Raw genomic sequence first — 25,362 nt, 5'->3', positions numbered from 1 at the left:
GATTCATAGATCAGGTGAAACCGGTCATGAACCGTCAAATAATTTTTGTCCGAAAATTAATTATATTATTCTTAAAACTATTTTGGGCAAAATTTTGAGTGATTTAGCAATCGGTTCAAATCGGTTGAGAACCGTTAAACGGTAAATGATGCGAAAGTATTTTTGAAATTGCATCCAACACTGAGAAAAAACAGGGGTGCGATTAACTTTTTTTCCTCATAACTTTAACACTTTTTAGGTAAAAATATATCAACATTTCTTTATGTTAATTTTACACCTTTTTAAGGGTAAAATTAACATGAAAAAGAGTAACTTTAACCCCTAATACACCTAAAAAGCATAATATTTACACCGATTTCAGATCAATACTGCAAGGTAAAAAAAACATTTCCGGAATGTTATTTTAACTTTTTCGGATTTCTCTCAGTGAAGGCACGAGTTTAAGTGATAAGTGTTGAGTTTAAGCGTAAAGCCTAGGACGCTGTTCATCCTTTTTTTTAATTGAATGTTACCAACAAAATTTCATACGATGTTCACATTTCTTTTCGATTTCATAAAGAAAATGCAAATGTTATTGCACTGAAAATTCAACTTGGCAAAACATTCTAAAAGACAAATAACAATGCCTTTGATAAGAAGTTTGACTCAGACCAAAGAGTGGACTATTTTAATAAGAAAATGCATATAGGAGAGACCCTTTTCGCTCTGACCATCTCAATAGTCGAGATAATTGTTCCATTTATAAATTTACTTAATCTTTCCAAAAACCCAGTATGACGTGATTTCCTGTAATCGCAAAAAACGATTTCAGTGGTGAAAGGGAGGATAGGGAGGAAATGAGGGTCATATTAATAATCCTTGGGTTGACTTATTAGAGGGTCATCTGAATTAATTAAATGAATATTCGACTGTCGTTTTGAATTTACCAGTGATCTAGAAAAAAAACATAAAACAATACCCCTTTCTATCAAAATGTCATATTTTAATAATTTTTTTACGGACTCCAATAGAATCAACGAATCCAATAGAGTCAACAGGCCTGGAAATAATTAGTTGACTCTATCGAGGTCCCAGTGTATTTTCCTAACAGAAAATTTTAATTTTATTTTAATACAAGAACTTCCTTGATGATTTTAAAAGTTTTTGGGTTTTTTGGGTTTGAGGACAAATGCACAAAAATATATTAAGAGAAATTAAAAATAGAAAATTACTTACTGTAACCATCAACGCAAGATGAGCCGTTGCGACAGGGATTGTTCTCACACGTGACCAGACGTAGAACATCACATTGTGGTCCAGCGTAATCTTCAGTGCAGGTGCAGCTGAAGTCGGCAATGTGATCAGTGCAGGTGCCACCATTGTGACACGGATTGGATTCACATTCATCAATCTCCAGTTCACAGTGTCTGCCCTCATACCCTGGCATACACCTGCATGTATAATTAGCAATCCCATCGATGCAGGTGGAGTTGTTGGCACACTCAGCTGCCAGACATTCATCAATGTTCTCTGAACAATCATCTCCAGCATACCCCAGAGGACACTCACAGGCATACTGATCAGAGGCATTGGAGCAAGTTCCGCCATTCTGACAGTCACTCTGGAAGCACAGGATGCATCCTTCCTCTGGTTTCGTAGAATTCAAATTGTAGTGCGATCTTGGCTGTATTTTGTCCGTATAAACTTCAGAGTCTGGGAAATAGGGCAGAACCAAACCATTGACCCTAACTTCACCTAAGCAACCCTTGAATTTTGCCCCATTGTTGGCAGTTCCCTTGGGAATGCTATTGTCCACATGAGACGGAACCCCTCCCAAGTGTATTAGGAATTTTCCCGAGAACAAATGCAGGAATGCACTCTGATCTACTAAAGCGAATATTTGAGGATTGGGATCCGGCATTGAATCCCATCCTTTCCATCCACCTTCGAGTGTTCCATCCTGGACACGAATGAAAATCGTACTCCAATCGAAATCAGCCACTTCTTTGTGGAATCGCTTTGTCTCTGGCAATTCCGACGATAACCTCCATTGGACTGTGACTTGATCATTGAACACGGCAATCTCAAAGTACATATCCTCTTCCTGGACATACAAAAGAGTTCCGCCAGTTTTACTCCTGTAGGAAACTTCAATGGTAGTTTGACGATAGTCATCGGGATTCTTGGGATCTTTGGGCACAAATTCAAAAGCCAAGGGACTTTCTTCATTCCCTTGGAATGTCATATTTGTGATACACTCGAATCCATCATCGAGATTTTGGCATGTGGCTTGTCCTGGACATTTGTTGAGCTCACAGAACTGAATATCTTGGCAATATTTACCTTTGTAGCCTCTTGGACAAATGCAGACAAAGTCATTCCAGGTATTCCTGCAGGAAGCCTCACGATGGCATGGTTGCGTCCGACAGAGATCATCAGATACTTCTCCCTTGAGGATAGAATTGCGATCAATTGAGACATCGCCAAAGGGTGGCGGAAGGATTAAGTTGGCCTCATTCAGAGGATACAGTTCAACAATCATAACCTGTGAACCATTTGACACTTGAACATCCTGAATGATTCCCTTGAAGTAGTTCCTGTCCGTTGAGAAATTTGCCGATGGAGGAGGTCCTCCTAAATAGAGTACTTGAGCATCTAAGATTCCCGTCGAGGACAGAGTTTTCCTGAAGTATTCAGTTCCATTGAGTTTCACCTGAACAAGGGTAAGGTTCCTTATAACCTGGATTAGGTGAGTGTAGCCATTGTCTAGTTTATTCCCTCCGACGGTGTAGGCTTCTGGGGTACCATTGAATTGGATTTGAACATGAAGCTCCCCTCCTAGCAATTTAGCTGATACGTAGGAGTCTCCAATGTCTCTGTTTGAGGGAATTTTCCTGGCATCGCTACCCAAGTAGAAAATCTGCCCTGTTGGTTGGCGTGTCTTGATAAACATGGAAATATCCACGATGGTCCTGACAGATCTCCTGGGACGCTCTGCTACATCGACAATTGCTGCTGAATGGGTGGTGTTTTCGTGGCCAAAAGTTGCTGCTGTGATATTGAATTTGCATGTATGCCCGAGATGAGGCCTTGTGCAGGAGCACGAGAAAGTATGCCAGAGATCTGAACAGAGTCCATTGGAATTGCAAGGATTAGGATTGCACTGTTCAGTTCGTGGACATCCCTGTTCGACATTGACCAGTCTCATGGTCTTATTGTCCGTATCAAAGGGAAATACCCATTGTCCATTGATCACCACATCTTCCATGCATCCCACAAAGCTCGAAGGAGTATGAGTGAGGTGTCTGAGGTAGGAATTGAGATTGGGAATTGTTCCACCCAAATCCGTCGTTGGAAAACTGGTATGACTAGCATTTGTGCCTTCGTAGGAATTTATTGGATAGATTGTCTGCTCCTCATTGGCAGACAAAACCAAATGGGACGAATTGATGGCCACAAAAACCTTCTGCCATTTGCTATCATTCAATCCAGATCCTATAAAGACTCCCTCCCATTTGTTCAGGAGAGAAGAATGGAGATTTAGTCTCCCATTGACCAGTTCTAGGATATAACTGTACGTATTCCCATTGCCAAAGGCCAAAATCCCATTGGGTAGAGTTGTTCGAAATCTCAACTGAATCTCATATCCTTCATCCCTTGAAGTGTTCACTGTGATCAAACTACTCGCCACCAGAGACATTGTTGTGACTTTTTCACAAGTTGATCCTTGAAATCCTGATCTGCAGGAACAATTGAATTTATGGAGATTCTCATTCTCCAAATACGGAATGCAAATGCCATCATTGAGACAAGGCTGACTGACACATCCAATTAAGCTGACACTGCAATTCTTTCCTCCCCAGAGTGGATCACAGTCGCAGATGTAATTGTCCCGGCCATCCATGCAAGTTCCATGGATACAAGGCTTGTACTTCTCGCATTCATCGATATTAATCTCACAATGCTTCCCCTCAAATCCCGGCTCGCAATCGCACCAATATGTCCCAACTTCGTCCACACAGGATCCAAATTTGGAGCACGGATTGCTCTCGCACTCATTAATATTGGTCTCACAATTTTTCCCAATAACCCCATCGACGCATACGCATTCGTATCCACTGGCATTTTCATATGAAAATGGTCGTGAAAAGATTTCCGGAAGGGAATATCTTTGATGATCCGGTAATTCATAGAGTGTTCTATTCGATCTCTGATGACAGGTTCCATTGAACAGACAAGGTTTTACCTCACACTCATCGATATCCACTTCACAGTTCTTCCCAGTGTACCCAGGATAGCATTCGCAGGTGTAGTCATTAATCTCATCGACGCACTTTGCCCCGTTCTGACAAGGATTTGTCTCACACTCATCAATATTCAACTGACACTGATTACCTGTGTATCCAGTACCCTTACAATCGCACTGATACCCTCCCAATTCATCAATACACCTCCCTGCATGAAGACATGGCTGAGATTCGCAATCATCGATATCGATCTCACACAATCTTCCCGTCATTCCCGGAATGCAAACACACGTAAAATTGGCAATTTGATCGATACAAGTGGAACCCCTGGAACATGGATTATCTGCACATTCATCGATATTTGTCGAACAATCCTTGTCCGAATACCCAGGAGGACAAACACATTGATAATCATTGACGAGATTCCTGCAAGCAGCTCCATTCTTGCATGGCCTACTCAAACACTCATCCACATCTAAATCACAAACAGCTCCCGTATATCCAGGTTCGCAGTAACACTTAAAAGATCCCGGACGATTGACACAGATTCCATGGCCACAGACATCAGCCTTCTCGCACTCATCCACATCATTTTCGCATCGAGTTCCTACAAATACACAAAAAAAAACCATTGACATCTATTGCGTGTCTCTGGGCAATTTTCCTTCTACCCCCCCTCCCCCCGCCCAACCACCTCCAGCAATTCTCACCATTGTATCCAGTAGAACACTTGCAGAAGTAATCGTTTCCGGCCTCAAAGCAACTGCCACCATTCAGGCACGGCTGGACAGAACATGGAGTGACTTCTGGACAATTGCTCCCATTGCACGGAACTGTCCTCTCACACCGACCACCCTCAAAACCCGGCGGGCAAATACATTCCGTAGAATTGAAGCCACAAGTGCCTCCATTGAGGCATGAGCATTCATCAGAGAATGCCAAAGCCACTGGGATTTCGCACCGGGGACCTACACACAGTTGCAAAGACGAGATCATTCAAATAAATTGCTCTGCAATTTGTCACAGTCTTGTGATTTTTATGCAATGGCAATCAAAAAAGTGCAATACATTCCACAAATTAAAAAAAATATATATAATAATAGAACTTCCTCTTCAAAAATTGATTTTTTGCAATTTAATTTAAAAAAAAAATAAGCAATAATAAAAATCATTTTGGTAAAAGAAATATATACTGACCACTAATAACATGCAAGTGTTATGATAGGTTTTGTAAAGTATCAGTTATACCGTAAAAAATTTCGGCACATATTTGTTCCAAAAATTATCTCGTCCACGGACACCGAAAATTTTTGGAACAAATATGTTACAGATGTAGGAATAATAATGTTATAAAAAAATGTACCAATTTGTTCCTGACAGTGGGAACAAAACAGACGAGTGAAATAAATTCTGTTCCAAATTTGAGGAACAAATTTGTATAAAACGAAATCAACTCAAATTTGTAGACATTCCACCGTATCAAAACGGTTCCAAAAGAAAACTCTAACAAAATTGTAACTGTATTTCGTAACAAAATTGTAAAGAATACTTTTTGGAACAAACAAATATCTTCTCTAGGTACAAATCGATTCCAAAAAAAATTTGTTCCAATATTTTTGTCAGTGTCCAAAGGTTTTTACCGTGTATGATTTACCCACATGTCTGGAAAAGATCATTAAACTACCTTTTTATGTTCTTTTTTATATTTGAACTGCATTAACTACAACTTCTTGGCTTTTTTTCTTATGCACAAGATGCAAGGGATAATGTTTAATACATATTGTAGTAAAGCATAAATTTTAAAAATTTTAGGCCACGCCTCTTTAAAGTGAAGGTTAATATTTAGAATTTTCTACAATAATTATGTATTTTCATAAAAAACTTGAATAATGCCATCTGTATGTAATGTTATTGTAAAATGTTTCGAGTAAAATGTTTTTTGTCGGTCGAAATGAATAAAATTGGCTCGACGCGTTTCTTTATCCCCAAAAATTCAACTCACAATCGAATTTTCACGCATTCAGAGTTGCAAGCACCACGAATTGCACGCATTTCGAGGTCACCTGTAAAGAATCTCAGCTACCATAAGCTTATCTGGGCTTATCACTGGTCATTTTCTATTTTAAATAGTCTGAGTGTGGAAAACCAATAAAAGAAAAAAAAGTTCATTGAAATCGGTTAATAAACATTAGAGATAGAGTCCGGTCTATATGGCTATAGTAAGGGTCGGGGTACAGTGGGTTGGGGTAGAGACGGATGGGACCCATCATTAGAAAGATCGTGCTCTCAGATATAAACTAAAATTTTGTCATAATCGCTCCAGAAACACCAAAAATGCAGTCCGGTCAAGACATTTTTGGTTATAGCTCAGGTCAGGGTACATCAAAAGAGGAGTGCGACCCACCGTTGGAAAGATCCTGACCTCAGCTACAACATATTAAAATTTAAAGAAAAAGCATCGTCTAGTTTTCAAAATATTCGAGATCGATTTTTCGATTAATCGGACCTTCGATTAAATCGGATGAAATTGGGGTGTCATAAAGGTTTTAATCCTCCACGAGGGCTTTCCAAAACACCAAAATTTTGCAAATTCAGATAATTAGAAGCAGAGATATGCCTATTTGAAAATTGAATTTTTGATCACCTCTAGGGTCAGGGGGGTCAGAGGGGGTTAAGTTTGGTATCGATCGAAAGCTCTTATGCCTAGCTATGACATACTAAAATTTGAACTCAATCGATGCCATAGGGGCTGAGTTATTGAAAAAAACAAAATTTGGGGGTATTTCAAAATGGCGGAAGGGAGGGGGGGGTCTGACATCATCAACTTCTAGCCACTTATCGATATTTAACCTTTGCCGAAAACCGCTTGTCGATATCTCTTTCCGTTCTCTCTCCAGAAGTGGTTGTACTACGAACGGACGGACGGACGGGACATCCACGAAAATCGATTTTTGGCGAATATGATATTCGTGATCTATGAGTGTCAAAACGTGTAAATCCAAAATTTGGGCCCGATCTGATGAGGTCCGATTTCACCTGTGAGTACAAAAGCTGAGATTGTAAAGAATCTCAGCTAAAACTTGAATAATGCCATCTGTATGTAAGATGATAATTGGCACTAATGCTCATATTTTCCACTTGAAAACTCTGAAACATTCTCGTCAATTTGGAATTAGATCTTTACAAATAGTAAAACAGTGAAAATAAAAAAAATATCTGTTATGAGGTGCGGGAAAACTATCAAAGACGCAGCATACCTTCAAACAGTCTTCACTGTATCATTAATTATCAGTAATAATTGTCCCTATTCAAATGTGTGATATATATCACAATCAGAAAAGGTTGTTAGAAGTGATCGGTAAAGAGAAATTTTGCAAAAAACCTTAATCATTGTTCTTTTTTCTAAGACGGCTGTGGACGTTGAAAACTACACAGGATTTCATAAAAACGACACTGTACTTCGAAAGCATTGTTGATAAATAAATTTATCTATCTATCTATATCTAAATCAATTTCATTACTTCTAAGCTATTATAGTCTATCTTTGAGTGATTTATAAATCGGGTCAAGTCGGTTATGAACCAATAACGGTTAATGATGCAAAAGTACTTTTGACCCCTTTTAATAAAACTTTTTGAAAGATGTAGTCAGTGGTTCAATAGCCCAAACCGATCAGATATCTTACTTAATTGAAGTGAACTGTTACTGCTTTATTGTGAGAAAACCGGCGTTAGGGAAATTCAGTAGAAAGGAACCGGAATTCGTCGGAAAGTGGAGTAACTCTTAGAAAAACAGCAACTCTTGCCAAGGCTTTCGGCTCGGTCTACAAACCTTCATCAGTGGCTAGAGCATAAAGAGAACCTTCTTTGTTTCCTTCGTAAAAAGTAAAGTCCTGGACAGATTGAGAGACAAAACTCTGGAAATTCCCTATTAATTCAAGTGTTAAATTGTTGTAGGGTAAATTAAGCTAATTCAAAACCTGCTCCAAATGGAAATTTTTCGCTACTCCAAATGGAAACGTTATTGTTTTCATGATAAATACAGTACTAAATTGCTATATTTATATATTTTCCATACCTCAGTTTCATTATTTAGTTAATTTTGCCCTAAATAAAGCAAAAATCCATTCATATTCACAAATTTTAATTCGTTAATTTCTCAGAAAAATTAAAAGTGTACCTTTTCACCATCGAATTTTTCATCGATCGACCATGTTTTCCAATGAAAAACACAATAAGGTGACTGTTGTTTATTATTATAATTATAGTTAAATTAAGTGCTAATCTTTATTGTTAACTGTACATGAAGTTTTCAAATAAAATAATTACCTATTTCGTGAACAAAAAGGGTTTTTTCTGAAGTGTCTGCAAATGCTTCAATACGAAACCCCGGAAATATGATTTTTTTTTAGAGATTTTCTTATTTTTTTTTAGATGGGACAGGAGATAAGGCCAGGAATAAGAACAAATCCTGTACTCAGGAGCAACTCAACAAGGTTTTGGAAGCCTTTCGTCACGGTTTCACTTACACTGTTTGTCTCCAATTAGAAACTTTCCCTTGTCTCCATTTGGATTAATTTATCTCCAATAGAAGCATTTTACGCTAGAGTATTTATCTTGTATTTAAGAAGATTTCAAATTATATCTAAAGAATTTTCACTAAACAGTAACGTTCTAGAAAAGTTAAGGAGCAAATTTATGTAATTCTGTTCAGAAAAAATATGAACTTAAAGTGTTGAATCTTCTGTCAAAGTTAAAGCGTCTGGAAATGGTTTTAAATTAGGAAATTTACCCTACAGAAGGAAAAAAGTTAATGGAAAAGGAAATAAATGAGACCCTCTTTATGCTCCAGGCTCTGATGAAGGCTTTGAGACCGATCCGAAAGCTTTGGGAAGAGTTGCCGTTTGTCTAAGAGTTACTCCGCTTTCCGACGAATTCCGGTTCCTTTCTACCATTGCCGCTCTGAATATGGATAGGGAAGTGAGCGTGTATGACAGCCTGCTGATGCGGTTTTGCGTTAGTGTGCGAGTTTTAGAATGCTCAGTTGTTTGCATGCGGGATGCTCCCACATTTTCTTAGTTTTTCGCTAATTTCTTAAGTTTTTGTGAAAAAATAACATTCAAATTACTTAAAACAAGTGATTTTTTAACATACGGTGATGAAAAACTAGTGAAAACAGTATAAGAAATGGCTAAAATCGCTAAAAGAACGAAACATAACCTAATTTTAAAGTGTCAAATGGACTCCCGATATTTTACTTCAAAAATGGGGCTTAAAGTTATTAAATGGGGCTTCGAAATCGATAAAACTTCGTTCTGTGATTCATGTGCAAGTAGTCTTCAGTGATTTTTACTCGAAATTTAGTCAATTTTTACTAGTTTTAACGCAATCAAAATACATCAATAACTTCCTGATAGTTAATTCCCGGATGGACTTTATGCAAGAATGGGGCCTCATTTGTTTAGTGGATCGTCAATAAATGTTAGAAAAGTGATTCTTTCGATCATCGAAAATAGGTTTTCAGTAATTTTAACGAGAAATTAAGTGATTTTTGTGTAGTTTTGAATGACACAAAATACGTGAATAACTCCCGGATAGTTCATTCCATGAAGTTTTTTCTGCAAGATTGAAGCTCAGTTGCACAGTTAACCGTGATTAAATGTTAGAAAAGTAAGTCTCTGGATAACCTAAGACGATTTTTAGTGATGAAAACCAGAAATTCAGTGATTTTTTTGTAGTTTTGAATGACTCAAAATACGCGAATAACTCCAGAAAATCCAACTCCCGGAAGAACCTTTTTTAAACAAAAATATAACCTAGGGTATGTATATTTGTTTTTAAATATTTTCAGTATTTATTTTACTTGTTTTATTTTTCTTTGGCCATGAGTACTATTTTATATTACATGTGATACTTTTCCCAATAACTCCTAAATTAAGTACTTAAATATTCAAACTTAACTTTGTGTCTTAAAGAAAAAAAATTGTTAGCAAAGTGGTTCAGTTACAATTTTTTGTCATTATGTTTATTATTAAAGAAATAATAAATATTGTTTAAGCAAGCGTTAAAATTAAAATCGTTCAAAAAATAATTTAAAGATTTCTTTTCGTTGAAATTTTTTTCGTTAGGGTATCAGTAATTCAAAATTTAATTTATAATACTCAATGAAATTTCATAAATGTTTCACTCGCGTTTCATCTCAACAAATTAATACGATTTATGCATGATTCGTTTTTTGTGTTAATTGCCTAATAAAGCATATACTTCTTATCAAAACAAGCCGTTACGTCAAGTGGAGACAAAGAAAGTCGAATAAATTTGAGTTCCCCAGTAAAAATACTAATTTTCAGTGATTCTACTTTATTTAAAAATCTTTGATGTGATATTCTGTGATCTAGTGATCCAGTGAGGCACCTAAGAAGGATTTTTGAGCTGTTCGACATTCGCGAAGCCAGAAATATTCTGTGAATTCCGACTGTGACTGTTTATTTTGGACAAACTCCAAAGGAATTATCGCCTTATCGCCAAGCCCTGATTGAAGGTTTTCTAGCCAATAAATTCAGGTCAGAATGGTTTTAGGAAAAGTGATAGAAGTTACATTAGAAAGTGTTCGGTCGGAAGGTTTTGTAACTGATATTGAACAATTATGCCCAGTATGTGGAGTTGTCAGTGAAAATTTTTTTAAGATGGCTTTAAGACCGATGGCGAACTTACTTTTAAATAATTACACAAAAAACGTGAACTCCCCATTGGACGATAAAATCTCTGACAAAGATAGAAAGTCTACCGTTTTTATAAAACGCCAATAATTTGTTAAAATAAAACTTGATTTCATCTCTACTCAGGTTTTTCAATATCTCCATTTTGCATTTCTTTTACAACGTTTAATCAATTTTTGATATCTACTAATAGAATTTAATTGAACTAATGCTTAAAATATTTAATTGATTAAATATTCAATTAGATAATAAAAATATAATACTAAAGAAAAAAATATCTAAATTTTAATTTTAAGCAAATTCCAACGACGACGAACGCATTGTGCTGCTGCACTGAACACCTCAGAGCGGCAATGTGTGCGAGTACGTATGTGTGTTAGTGTGATTTTGGTATCAGCAGGCTGTCATACACGCTCACTTCCCTATCCATATTCAGAGCGGCAATGCTTTCTACTAAGTTACTGCTTTAATTTGAGAAGTATACATAAGTATTACAATAAAAGAGGCGTGGAATAAAATTATTTGTGGGCGGAGCTTATTTTATCGATCAAATCGTCTCTTGGATTAGCAATTGTCGTAACGTACTCGGACCATAAATCAGCTTAACAGTTTTTTTATTTTTTTTTGTTTAAATTTAAACTTAAAAAAAAGTTAAATATATATTTTGGTCAGGCATTGAACAAGCTCATACAAAAATATCTTATCCTAAATAGGCTAAATAGTCAAAAAAAAAAGCTTTATCCGGAATATCCGTATTTTCTCTTGGGTACTCTGAGCCCCAAAGGATGAGAAAAAGTTAGACGAGTCGTTGATGTAGGTGATAAGTAGTTACGAAAATTGTTGATTCAAGCAACAAAATACTCAAAAAACCAAATTATAATGTGGAATTTTTGTAATACTTTAAATTAAATTCAAGCTTTTTTACAGTGTTGAAATTACATTTCCAATGCATTGTTTAGTTTTCAAATTCATTTTCAAAGAATAATCACTATTAGCCTACATTTAAGTATTACTACAAAAGATTTTAGAAAGGGTTGCCCCATATACGCAAGGACTGTTAATTTGTTTGGAATTTATTATCATGCTTTTCTCAAGTGAATTTGTTAGTCAATCAGTAATATTTTAAAATAACCATCGCGAGGTTAGTAACAACTATTCTGCATATTCACACGTTTGTCATAGAATTGACAAAAGTTTCTATTACTTGTGCCATTTCCTATTGCAAACGTTAGATATTTTTATTAGGCATTTTTTTTTGATTTACCATCTCAATGATCTCAATTCAAATTCATCCAACATTAATTTAGAATATCCTGATAAATTTTGTATTGCATCTTTTTGTTTGCCAATGTAAAACTTTGAAACATTTTCGGAGTTTCCGATCAGAATTAGAAGATTCTTTGACGTCAGATTATTTGAAAATTCTGTGAATTTTGCAAATCTTCCATTCCTGATCGAAACATGTGAGATTTTAGCAAAATCAAAAGGTGATAATTAACCTGTAAAGCCAGCAGCACAGATACACGAAATATTGGAAGCTGTTCCAACACAAGTGGCCCCATTGAGGCATGTGCATGCATTACTTTTAGCCGATTTCTGACCAAGCTTAGGAATACAATAGCCTACGGAGCCTAGAATCAAATAAAAGCGTCAATATTGCTGAATATTCTTCCGGAAGATTAAATAGAAACTAAAGAATTACTCACCAGTGGTCCCCTGTTTGCAGACACACTGCCCAGCGATGCACTCAGAGTCACTGGGACACTGAGGGCAAGGCGGTGATATTTCACAGGTGGCTCCAGAGTATCCACTCATGCAGGAGCAGGTAAAACTTCCCTTTCCAGGAATACAAGTACCTCCATGTTGACAAGGTTGGGATTGACATTCATTGAGAATTATTTCACAAGTTGAACCTCCATATCCAGGCTTGCATTCGCAGATAAAGTACCCATAGGTATCATAGCAAATTCCACCATTCATGCAGGGATTCCTCTGACTGCACTCATTGATATTGTGCTGACATACACTTCCAGTGTATCCAGTTGCATCGCAATTGCACGTGAAGCCCCCAATTTCATCCATACAGATCCCGTGATTCTGACACGGCTCAGATTCACAATCATCTCTATCGAATTCACACATTGGTCCCGAAAATCCATCCAGACACTCACAATCTACACTCTTTCCATTTCCCAACACCCTGCAAGTCCCATTGTTTCGGCAGGGATTAATCTCGCACAGTGGATGAACACTGAGTTCAGTTTCGCATCGAGATCCTGTATATCCAGCTGGGCAGAAGCATTGCACATCTCCACGAGAATCTTCCTGGCATGTTCCACCATTGAAACAGGGCTGACTGAGACAGGGAGGACCTGTGTCCACCTCACAATTCTTTCCACTGTACCTAGCTGTGCAGTGACACTCATAGCTATCTGGTCGAGAAATACAGGCTCCATGCTGCATACAGGGATCATGGATACAATGATCCACCACTGAATTGTGCACAATGTCATCGTGCTCCGAACAAGGGCCACTAGGCATTGGACAATCAGTAAAAAGGACACCTACAGGGTGCATTGTAGAATAGTTGAAGACTAATCCTGGGCCATGAAGCATACACCCTGAGTAATTTGTTCCCAGAATCAACACAGCTGCCTCATTCTTCACCTCATTGTCAGTGAGGAATTCACTATTGTAGGTGGAATTAGCTGGAAGCAATGGTGATTATTCAAACAACATTGACATTATTGTGACCGAAGGTAAAAGAATTTTTTTAAATCACAATTTTTGAAACTGTTTTAGTTAAAATAAATACAAACAAGAAATGGTGGATGAGAAATTGATTAATAAATTGCAATCAAAACATCTTCAAAATCTACGAGCTCATCAATTTTTCATATTAATACATGTAATTTCTAAATAGAAGTAGCAGGCTTATGAGCAAGAGAATCAAACTTAAAAGGAAAAAATTGCAATGAAAACACGAACATAAAAAAATAAATTATAACTTTCAACTTTTTATTCGATTTATTTTAAATTTTTTAATATTGGATAATTGCATAAGTTCGTGGGACTCCCTAAGGTAAATTTCAACAAGTAATTTCTTTAACAGATATACGTTAGGGTGTTTCAACAAGGAAAAAAATTTTAGACACTAAAGTGTACGACAAAACCATAACCGCACCCAATTTTTTTCGAATTCTGAACAAATTATAGAAATTTTATTGTAGTTTTTACCTTAATACTTCCATTTCATCATTTGAGAAAAGAAAATTGTAATGGTTAGTCGGTTGAGTTTGATTGAGATTTTAAATTGAAAGAAATGTTAGAAAATCGCCTTTTTCAAAGTGACAAAACCATAACCGCACGCCTTCTAAATCTTAGATCATTCTCTGAAATGTCACTGTCTTTTTATTAGCGTTTACAGTAGACTCTCGCTCAATCGGCTCTTTCTCAATCGGGAGACAAATTTGTTGACAATTTTCACGTTTAATTATGAAGCTAATTCGATAAAATTCGCTGTAGTTCTTCCTATTTTATCGTGATTCTTTATAATTGAGCGCTTTTTGTGGAATTTACAAAGGCTTTGACGCTCAATTCTATCGCTAAACCGGATGACATTTTGCACCATATTCCCGATTGAGAGAGAGTCTACTGTACTTATGTGTCAAAAACGTCAAGACAGCGCGCGGAAAAATCTTATCGGATTATGAAAAAGGCCAAATAGACTTAATGAACAGTGAAAAGAAGCCATTTCGCGAAATTGTCCGCATAATTGGTCGCAGTGATCGCGTTGTCAGAAATTATTTGAAGGATCCTGCGAGCTATGATTCTAACCGTGATCATGGAAGAAAAAGGAAGCTTTCCCAGCGTTTTGAGAGGAATGTGTGGCGTATGGCTTCGAATTCATCTCGCACCTATTAAGGAATTAAAGGAATTATTGGACCTCAATGTATCGGTTAGAACCGTGCAAAGGACCATGAAATTTTCGCCAGACATCGTGAGAGCCAATATGGTTCCAAGACCGCGACTAAAACCGCATCACATGGAGAGACGCTTAGTTTTCGCTCGAGAGAATTTAAGGACAGATTGGACTATGATAATGCATATGTTTTATCACTGTCTTTTTTCATTGTGATCACTTTGAACTTTTACAGATCATCTTCTCAGATGAAATGAAGTTTAATCTTGATGAACCTGACTGATTCAGGTATTACTGGCTAGATTTAAGGAAAGAACCGCAGTATTTTTCTAAAATGAACTTTGGAGAACGATCACTCATGATTTGGGGAGCATTTTGTGCAAGAGGAACCCCGGGAATTACGCTTTACCTCGCATCGAATGAAGAGTCGAGACTACATAACAGTCCTCCGAAGAGGTTTGCTGCCATACTTGTACAAGAAATATACACATTTCAGCAAGACAACGCCAGTATTCATGTAAGTCAGGAGACAAAGGACTGGATTTCTGCGCAGGGTATTCACATTCTACCCTGGCCATCCATTTCTCCTGACCTTAACCCTATTGAAAACATCTGGGGAATACTTGTCCGAAGTGTTTACAATAAAAATCGCCAATATCAGGACGTGGAAGAACTCAAAGTTGCGTTACTTGATGTTTGGCATAATATTCCGGAAAGCACTATCGAGAATCTAATAAGGAGTACACTAGATCCCGGCATTATGCACATTTTCGGGACCGAAAAAAACGCGCGAAATGGCATTATGCATCGAGAAAATTTGCATACCTACAGGGGCTTTCTTTTGAATAAATTGACCGTTGAACGAATTTCGCGCAGAGTAAAAGTCGGTAAAAGTAGTTCAAACAAAAAGATTCAAATGTTTCAACTAATTCAACAATATAAATGCATTAACAAACAGTACATGGCCAGAATTCTTCAATAAATGGTTAGAATAATAAAAAAAAAATATCTTAAAAAAAAAGAAATTGAAATTTTGTCTCGAAAAGTAGCAAAATGTTTTCAAATTTCCCGCGTCGCACCATAGTATGCATTCAGGCGTATTTCAAAAATGATTTCATAAATTGACCCCCGATGGTAGGCAAATTTGCATAATTGTGTGTGCATAATTCCGTCAGGTGCATAATCCCGAAGGACTTAATGCCGGGACTGAGTGTATGACAAACCGGATTTTTGAGCTGATTCGTAAACATTGAGCTACCACTGTACTAAAAGTACTTTTTCTGATGATTCGTGCGTTTTCTTTCATATAATTTTAAGTGCGGTTATGGGTTTGTCACTTTGAAAAAGGCTATTTTCTAACATGTCTTTCAATTTAAAATCTCAATCAAATTCAACCGACTAACCATTACTCTTTTCTTTTTTTTAGATGATAAAATGGAAGTATTAAGATAAAAATTACAATAAAATTTCTATAATTTTTTGAAAATTCGAAAAAATTTAGGTACGGTTATGGTTTTGTCGCACACTGTATTCTCAGGGTGCTGTATTTGATGAGACAAGAAAGTTTTTCTTCAACGACCATATGATCAGACGCCGTTTAGAGGTGGCTGAACAACCCTCTCTGTAGTGTAAAATCAGAAAAATGTTCTACAGATAGGGTCGTTCAGCCACCTCTAAACGACGTCTGATTATATGGTCGTCGAAGAAAAACTTTCTTGTCTATTCAAATACAGCACCCTGAGAATAGAGCCAAAAAAATTTTTCCTTGTTGAAACACCCTAATATACATAAAAGCCTCAGTGCATCAGTGGCTAGAGTAGTGTCCCGTGTTGGAAGAATCTGCTAAGTCCATTGTAGACCACCCAGGAGCGCCGCACTAAATGACCTCACTAAAATTGGTTGTTATTTAGGATTTCGAGACCTTTGGGAGTTGGGCTGAATCTCTAGTTTGAAACCCGTGTAATACACTTTAACTTATCTAGCGAGTGCAAAAATGGTAAAAGTAAGCTGCGGGATACCCTTTAACGACATCCATGAAAAAATATTACGAACGTATGCAATCATCCAAATCTTCCTATTTTTAATTAAACTCGCCACAAAATTCTCCTTTGTTTTCGTTTTTATTTTATTAATTTACTTGAATTCCAGAGCTATTGATAGAGATTTTCCTTTAAAGACTCTTCTAAACAATTGTAAAATCCACAACGATTTCTAATGATGAACTTACAGTCAATGGATATAGTATTTGATTAATCGATATCACGGAAAACGCATTGATTTGTTAACTGATTCACTCGGCAGCTTATTTAATAAGTTTTCTCTTTCATAAAAAAAATTCACAGCTCACAAAAGAAGCCCCAAGTGAATAAAAAAAAGGAAAATGATAATCTTTTTAAAATTAAATCAATGCTCAAGCTTCGTAGATAGAACACAAAATTATATCTCTTTAATAATGTGAATTTGAAGAATGAACTTGTATTGTTATTTTTCTTCATGGACATTGTGCAACTTATATTATGAATTTAAAATTGCACAAGAAAATTAACCCACAATGGTTTCAGCTGTGTCTTCTTTGCATTCCGTTTAAAATTACAACTTTATGTATAAGAAAAGAATCCACCTGAAAGAGTATGAAGAATTGCTTTTCACTCCCCTCTCTCTCACTGGATTTTTATGTTTATAAAAAGTCAATTACCAATTATTCTCAATATGCAAAAGAAAGCTGCGCGAAAGGAAATATGCTTTGGTCAAGATATCATCTGCCAAAAAAAACAACTTACCAATAATCATTGATTGTCGATCCACAATTAAATTAAGATTTCCCAGCTGGTAGAGAAATTCAATGGTATGCCATTGATTGTCGTAGAGTCCTGACAACACCGGAAAGTTCACCGTAAGGTTCTTCTCTGGTGTGGCCAGGGACACAGTGACCGAATGAGGATGGACGGCTAGACGGAGAGTGTGGAGAGCATAGCGTTGTGAAAAGATTTCACTGCCTGAAAAAAAACAGAGAATGGCAAAGAAACGTGAATCTTTGGCGCAAAAATACTTTTTCATTTCTAGACCGTGTAATTTATTCCACAAGAAATGTAATTTTTGTGTGATATAAAAAAAAAATTCAATGAAAAGTCTCTCTCGTTCATTTCTCTTATATGCCCTCCAATATTTACACTTTTCTTATACCCAGAGTCATCTTAATTCTTCATATTGTTTCTTCTTTTGTCGATAGATTCACACACTTATAATTCATCTATTTTTTTCTCTATTCCTTTTTGATTTATTCTATACAACAATTTCTCTTTTCTTCATAAATCTTCAGTACAAGTCACGCATAACAACATCATTCATTGTATTGAAAGTAGTTTAGTGGAAAAATTATTATACGAGAGACACCTCTAAAAGGTTAATTAACTTTTGAGTGAGACTCTAGTGGAAAATTCTATGTAAACAATTTGTGGTGAAATCACGATATTTTGAAATAAATCCTTGAATTTTTTTTAGATTACGCGGGAATGATTAGGGAGAGAATAATATTCATTAATGTACGATAACCTCACTAAACTTCCGTAGACTATTATTATTTGATTCTAATTTTAGGAATTTGATTACCATTACAAAGTTTTGATAAAATTCATGAAGTTCCTTTCTTTTTAAAATTAAAATAATAATAATAATGCTGGCACAACATTCCATGAAAGAACAAGGCCTTCCCGTAAGGGGATTTCTAGACATGCATTATTATTTTTTCTTGTACGGGATGAGGTTGTCAGTGAAGCTCACTGGATGCAATCCGAACACCTTTAACACCAAAAAAATTTCTGGTGACCTCAAGGGGATTCATACCCGGGACACTTGCATCATAGAGCGAGTGCTCTACCACTTGACCCATTGAGTGCTAAATTATTTAATTAAAATTCTCATTTATAATCAATAAATATTTATAAAATATGTTCAGATTATTTTGAATATAACGTACAATAACAAACTTATACAAAATTTTATATGAAAAAGATGTCTCTATGGAAAGGCAAAAAAACGTTCTTGAGTCAACATATCGTAGCTTGGATCAGCAACTGTGCTAACTTCAATTGCTTTTTAACTGTTGTTCTTTATTTAATATCAATTGCAGCAAACGACGCATCGCTTTCATACGATTTTGCAGATACAAAAGAAATGCAGTTGGCGCAATTGCTAACCAGAGCAACAGCATAGGATAGAATAGTCTATTACTGACAAACCCAAAAAGGGATTTTTCATGAAAACTTATCAATATGAATGGATTTTCGATTAGATTTAGTACTGCGTTTATTATTGAAAAATTATGTATTCCATTTGGAGAACGTTCTGATCTAGGCTATTCTATCCTTGTGGTTCACTACGCAAATTACAAGTTGCTATCTGATACCATTCACTGAGAAAAAAAGGGGGTGCGATTAACTTTTTTTCCTCGTAACTTTAACACTTTTTAGGTGTAAAAATATATCAACATTTTTTAATGTTAATTTTACACCTTTTTAAGTGTAAAATTAACATGAGAAAGGGTAACTTTAACCCATAGTACACCTACAAAACATAATATTTACACCGATTTTGGATCAGAAATACAGGGTAAAATTAACATTTCCGGAATGTTATTTTAACTTTTTCGGATTTCTCTCAGTGTTTAGACTTTAGTTTAGGCTCGTTAATAGACGAGCTAACGAATAAAGAGCTTAATTTTTCTGAAAATCCGCAAAATTATGAAAAGAAATTTTTGTACGATTGAAGAACCAGAGATAAATGTAATATAGGCGATTCTCATCGGAATTACAATGTGTCAAATGTGTGAATTTTTTCACGTTCTTCCAAAAGAAAGATTTCAAAATTCAAAACTCCAGTAGAAAAAAAAATTGATTGTAAAATAAACCCTCATAAAATATTAATTTCGAAAAATTAAGTCTTCGGTAGAAATTCCTAACATTTACGAACAATCTATAAACTCGACTCTTTAACTACTCGAACTCCAAGAGAAAGGAGTTTTCACCATCCATTTTTTTTCTCATCATCCTGGCTGCTAAACGGTAAGAGATATTGACTTCCGGTCTTCAGTGACCCCCCCCCCAAGTCATCATTCTCTAGCGAACTACCTCACCCAAATCATCCCTCACCCCTTTCATCCCCTCCAAAAACATGATTTTTTGACTTATCTTAAAATTAGCCCTACCGATTTCAATTATTTTCCGATATGTTTTGTAATTTCCAGTTGAACATTTCGTCCTTAGACACCTTTCACTGGATAATTCTCCATCTTGGATTATTCAAGGTCCAATGGCCTTATTTTCAACCGATTTGGTTAAAATAAATTAATTAAAATAATTATTATTTTTTAAAATACTCTCTTCTTGCATAATTTTCAATTCAAAATAGTTTTGTGGTAATTTATAGACAAATTAATCGAAATTAATCTTGTATAAGCATCCAAAAAATTTCCAAAAAAGAATATAAGCAGAGCTCATTCACTGACAAAAAAGTGGGTGCGATTAACTGTTTTTCCTCGTAACTTTAACACTTTTTAGGTGTAAAAATATATCAACATTTTTTAAAGTTGATTTTACACCTTTTTAAATGTAAAATTAACATGAAAAGGGGTAACTTTAACCCCCAATACACCTAAAAAGCATAATATTTACACTAATTTCGGATCAATTATGCAGGGTAAAATTAACATTTGCGGAATGTGTTTTTAACTTTTTCGGATTTGTCTCAGTGTTCTCGGGAGTTTTCGAGCTATCAAACATTTTCCTGCATTTTAGTTGAGAGTTGCGATCCTTTATTTAAAGGCAGCACAGTAAAACTCAAGCAAATTCTTTTTGCTATTCGAAAATATTCTTTTTCTTTTAAAATTGTGAAAAGTATTTTGATCAGTTAAAAGAATCCAAATGGTTAGTAAAAGAATATAAAATGACCAGAACTTCTTTTAAACCAAGCCGATAATTCCAAGATAGTTTATAATTTCTTAATTCTCCCTTTATCTGTAATATATTAGGGTAAATGTGCCAAATTTCGGCATAGTTGCATGCAAGCGCCAAAATCTCAAGTTTCAAATGTAATGCTTTTAATAAAAATTGATTTTTTTTGTTACTTTTTTATAAGGAGTGTTGTTTGGAACCTTGTAGACAATTTATTGACCTTTTTTCTCTAAAATCATTCTTGATACATTTTAAAATGAATAAAAATGTAAACGTAGCATTGGTGGCCTATTCCGGCCACCTTTCATTCTCATAGTTCCTTGCTCTTCCGCAATTCTTCCAATAGCTTTTTCAGATCATCTTCCTCGTCGAAGCGATATTTTTTTGTTCTTTTTTGCATTGTATAATCTCTTAGGGTATACAAAAACTAAAAATTCATGGAAATTTGAGGATCAAAAAATGTGGCCGGAATTGCAAGCTGGTCGGAATTTGGTACACTTACCCTAAATATCGCAACTTTTTTGAATTAACAGTTTGCGGTTTGCTGTTTAAGTAATTTATATACTTTAAAAATCATTTCTGTGTAAAGGTAATTTAATAAAAAAAACAGTAGTTTCAAAGATCCCTGACAACTGCGGAAGATTCGCTTCAATGTCTTAACGCAATTATGTAATTGCATTAAAATCAATTTCATGTCAAAACACTCCCAAAAAGTAGCAATAATCTTGAAAAATCATTTAGAGATATCTTGCGAAAAATTGAGCAAGCAAAAAATAGTGAAATTGTTAAATAAAATTAATTAAATACACCATTAAAATGTTAAAGAGGTGTTGTTGAAATTATTTTTTGCCCCTCACCTCTTTTGGATTGGTGGAAAAAAGTAAACAATTGAAGAATTTAGTAAAAATTCCAATCTTGCAATTCCTTAATCGTTTTCTCTCTCTCTTATTCACCCAAAGCACATTACATAAAAATGCGATTAAAGAAGAACTTATGTACTATGGAGAAAAATTGTCTAATTGTGGTCAATTGCGTGCACATGTGTTTTGTGTTCCAATATAATTACACATTGTTGGCACATCTCGATGGGCAAGAAAATGTGGGAAGAGGTGATGGAGAGAATAAAAGATTATATGTATATAAAAATAAAATACGCACATGACAAAAATACTCAACGTACCTCGACAAGTTCGAAAGGTAATTGCTGAATGTCCCCAGACCGGCATCGGCGTGAAGAGCCTCAAGTAAGCCGACCCATTGAAGAATGCCTCTGGTGGTTCCACAACTGCTGCTATGGAGACTGTTGGTAGCAACACTGCAAAAGAAATGAAAATGTTTTATTTTTCTCCATACATCAACCACACACAAAAGCCACCTGACTCAGTTTCTCCAATATACGATAACCATTTACTCTCTAATTCTCAAATACCCATTCCCAACAGAAGGTAGATCAAAATGAGACCATCCAGAAGCCCTCTGGGTTTATTTACCAAAACCAAAAGCCACATACAAAACTCCATGACTCTGTGGGAGAGTTTATTGATGACTAAAATACTTCCTCATCATTATAACCTCTCGCGGAATCAATTGAGCATAAAAATAGCATTATAGAGAGTAATTTGCATTTAACTGCATCGCGATCGATGAAGAGCCCAAGGAAATCGCCATAGATATTCTCGACCATCGAAAGTTCAAACGAAACCCTTTATTACTTCCATGGCACCGCAGATGATAAAAAAATAAATAAAAAGAAAGAATTCCATCGAAAAGCTGCTGATTTGAAAGCGCGCGTGCAGAAGAGAATGAAAAGACAAGTCCACCTGCTACTTTGAAACTGAGAAAGAAGGAAGGTAATTTCCTTCAAAAATCAACCTGGTATACCGTCTTCGCGGAAGTTACAAACATAAATACAGACCCTTCCTTTTCTCTCAAGTCACATCATCTTCCATACATTTTATAGTCTCGCTTCACCAATTCTAAACAATAGCATAAAATATTCTCAATTTTTTATTCCACTTTTTTCTTAAGACGCAGGTGAAGCACGATGGATAACATTAAAGAACTAGAGACACTCTATTTTCATTTAAAAATAATAATAATAAAAGCATTATCGGGGAATCCTTCTGTTTAGCTGGAGCAATAAAAAAATGATTTGAGACAATCACTAGAATTCTTATCAACACATACCGTGGAAAAAATACACACACCTCTAATAACACTTCTCTATGCCTCCAAGACATATTACCAGCATGTAAATTTTCTCACGAGTTTAGCGTTAAGTAAAAAAAAATAATCCCTCTACATATTTTTTTCTTTGTATCTTCTTTTACATCATTTGCAATAGAGCCACCCAAGAGAGACAAAGAAGAGACACAAACAAGGCAAAGTCTTCCGGAGACGCTAGAAGAATAATAAAATTTCTTCAAAGTCTGACCACGTACTTAATCCATTGTCCAGCTATAGGTGAGCACTTTTAATTTGTTTGAGGAAACTCGAGAAATATTCGCAATTATTTTTTTTTACCTCTTTTCGTTATTATATTTAAAAATAGATATGATAGTAAAATGGAATTGATATGAAAAAAAAAAAAAATTATCGCATATTCGAGCGATTGTGTAAAGAATGCTATCTGAAATAATATTATGAAAGGGATTACAGCGATAATAAAGCTTTTTGTTAAATAAATTAGCTGCTGTATATTTTTAAAATCGAATTATACATCAGACTGTTCCCATTGTTCCATATTAGGGAAAAATTTGACAACAATTCAATTTAGGTTTTAACTCTAAATTAACTTTATTTAATGAACTATAAGTACTAAATTTAATTATCTGAGCTCTATTATTTTCTAAATGGATAATATTTTTATTTTTACCGTATTTCAAAATTTATTTATTTTTTTTAAAAATCAGGAAAATTCTAATCTCTTGGTCTTTGTTAGTAATTTTTTTTTAACATTATAGATTCGTTAGATTGCCGATACTGTTGCTATACATGATGCAACTTCAATATAAATAAACCCTTTATGGACGATTGGAACACCGGTGTCCCATAAAGAAAATAATTTTTCCTGACTACCTAAAAAAGTTTTCTTTCCTTATGTTTCTACGTAATTGCAAAGCAGAAGGTTGAACGAATCTAGGATATTTTTGCCAGTCTCCAGCTATTTTCTATATACTAAATATTTAAGCTTAAAAATGGCGAATTTTTAAATTCTCATATTGAAAACTGATTTTAATTATTTTTTATACTTCCAATTTTTTTAAGCAAAACCCTTTTGGGAATAAAAACTACATTATACTCATACGTAATATTTTTCATTAGACTGAAAATTATTATTCATTGTTATTGTCAGAAAAAATTACTTAGTTTCGGGCTATTTTTGTCCCTGTCGCACGTAGAGGTAAAAAATGCACCGAATCAGACTCTGTTGAACTTTCCAAAGTTAGATGTAGAATGTTTCACAAATTTTGTTTATCGGTTTAATTTTTATTGTTGATTTTCGGTCCGTAAAAAATGTCTCGTTGTTAAAGGGTTAAACATGAAGGTTCCGAACACACTCAAGCTTCGGATACGTCATATTCTTTCCCGTATTTCTTTAATGAATATAATTTTTTTTCTGGAAATATGAGACTTAAGACTAGCTATTAAAATTGCCATATAGATAGACCAGATAAATAAAAGGAATATGGAAAAATTATGAAGTATATGAAGCCAGAGTATATGCTGAGCCCGAAAGCCTTCCCCTATGTTTTTTTCTAATCGTTTTACTCCTTTGCACACGATAGGGTCACCTCATCGTCCGTAATCTATAAGAACATGATCTTAATTTTTAATAAGCTAAATTTTCTAAAACGAGATGAAAGAAAGATTTTACTTTTTCTCCAGATTCCTTTCCAGATTGTATGAAAAATGAAAAATTTCTAATAAAAGTTTTAATTCAACTGTTTGTTTTACCAATATTTATTAGTTGGTTCGTATTTTTCTTACAACAGAAATCACTTAAATGCATCCTAACAAAGTCCCTCACTGATTTGTAATTTGTTCCGTGGTTTACTACTTTTTATAATCATTTTTGATTTATTCGAATATGAATCACAATAGCAAATTAAGATGTTTTTTTTTTAGTCTTCTTTAACTGTATTATACACTAAAAAAATATTTAGGATTACCAAAAACAAAATTTTTCAATTACTTAACTTGGCAAGGGTAGAACACATCGGCATGGGGAAATGCTCCATATTTAGTTAAAAATATAATATATAATCTCCAAAATATATTTGGTATTTTTGAAAATGCTAATTGGTGTAATAGTGATCTATTTAACTATTTCTGTTCATTTAAATTTATACTATTTACAAAATTAATTTAAAAAAAAATAGGTGTAACTACAAATATACAATCTGTTCACCTCGAATCGCCATGAATTTAATTAGGTAAGCCACGGATAATTGGTTTTATAAGTTAAATGTGAAGTAACACAAAATAATAGTTATTACAAATATAGCTATTATACTAATCTATAATAGTTAATTGGTGAAAAGTAGC

At 35.0% G+C, this 25,362-nt stretch overlaps 1 protein-coding gene across 2 annotated transcripts in view; it reads right to left on the bottom strand.

Annotated features, from left to right (window-relative positions):
• LOC129798315 (protein crumbs) overlaps positions 1-25,362 on the bottom strand; it is a 49,452-nt gene that overhangs the window by 7,179 nt on the left and 16,911 nt on the right. For both annotated transcript variants that reach the window (XM_055841421.1, XM_055841429.1), the window contains exons 2-7: positions 21,995-22,129; positions 17,647-17,862; positions 12,651-13,652; positions 12,444-12,575; positions 4,937-5,194; positions 1,216-4,833 (exon numbers count right to left, since the gene is read on the bottom strand). In XM_055841421.1, coding sequence (XP_055697396.1) covers positions 1,216-4,833; positions 4,937-5,194; positions 12,444-12,575; positions 12,651-13,652; positions 17,647-17,862; positions 21,995-22,129 — 5,361 coding nt within the window. The remainder of the gene's footprint in view (positions 1-1,215; positions 4,834-4,936; positions 5,195-12,443; positions 12,576-12,650; positions 13,653-17,646; positions 17,863-21,994; positions 22,130-25,362) is intronic.

Source organism: Phlebotomus papatasi, chromosome 1 (genome assembly GCF_024763615.1).
Source record: "Phlebotomus papatasi isolate M1 chromosome 1, Ppap_2.1, whole genome shotgun sequence".
Lineage (NCBI taxonomy): Eukaryota > Metazoa > Arthropoda > Insecta > Diptera > Psychodidae > Phlebotomus > Phlebotomus papatasi.
This window is presented reverse-complemented; position numbering and strand designations above follow the sequence as displayed.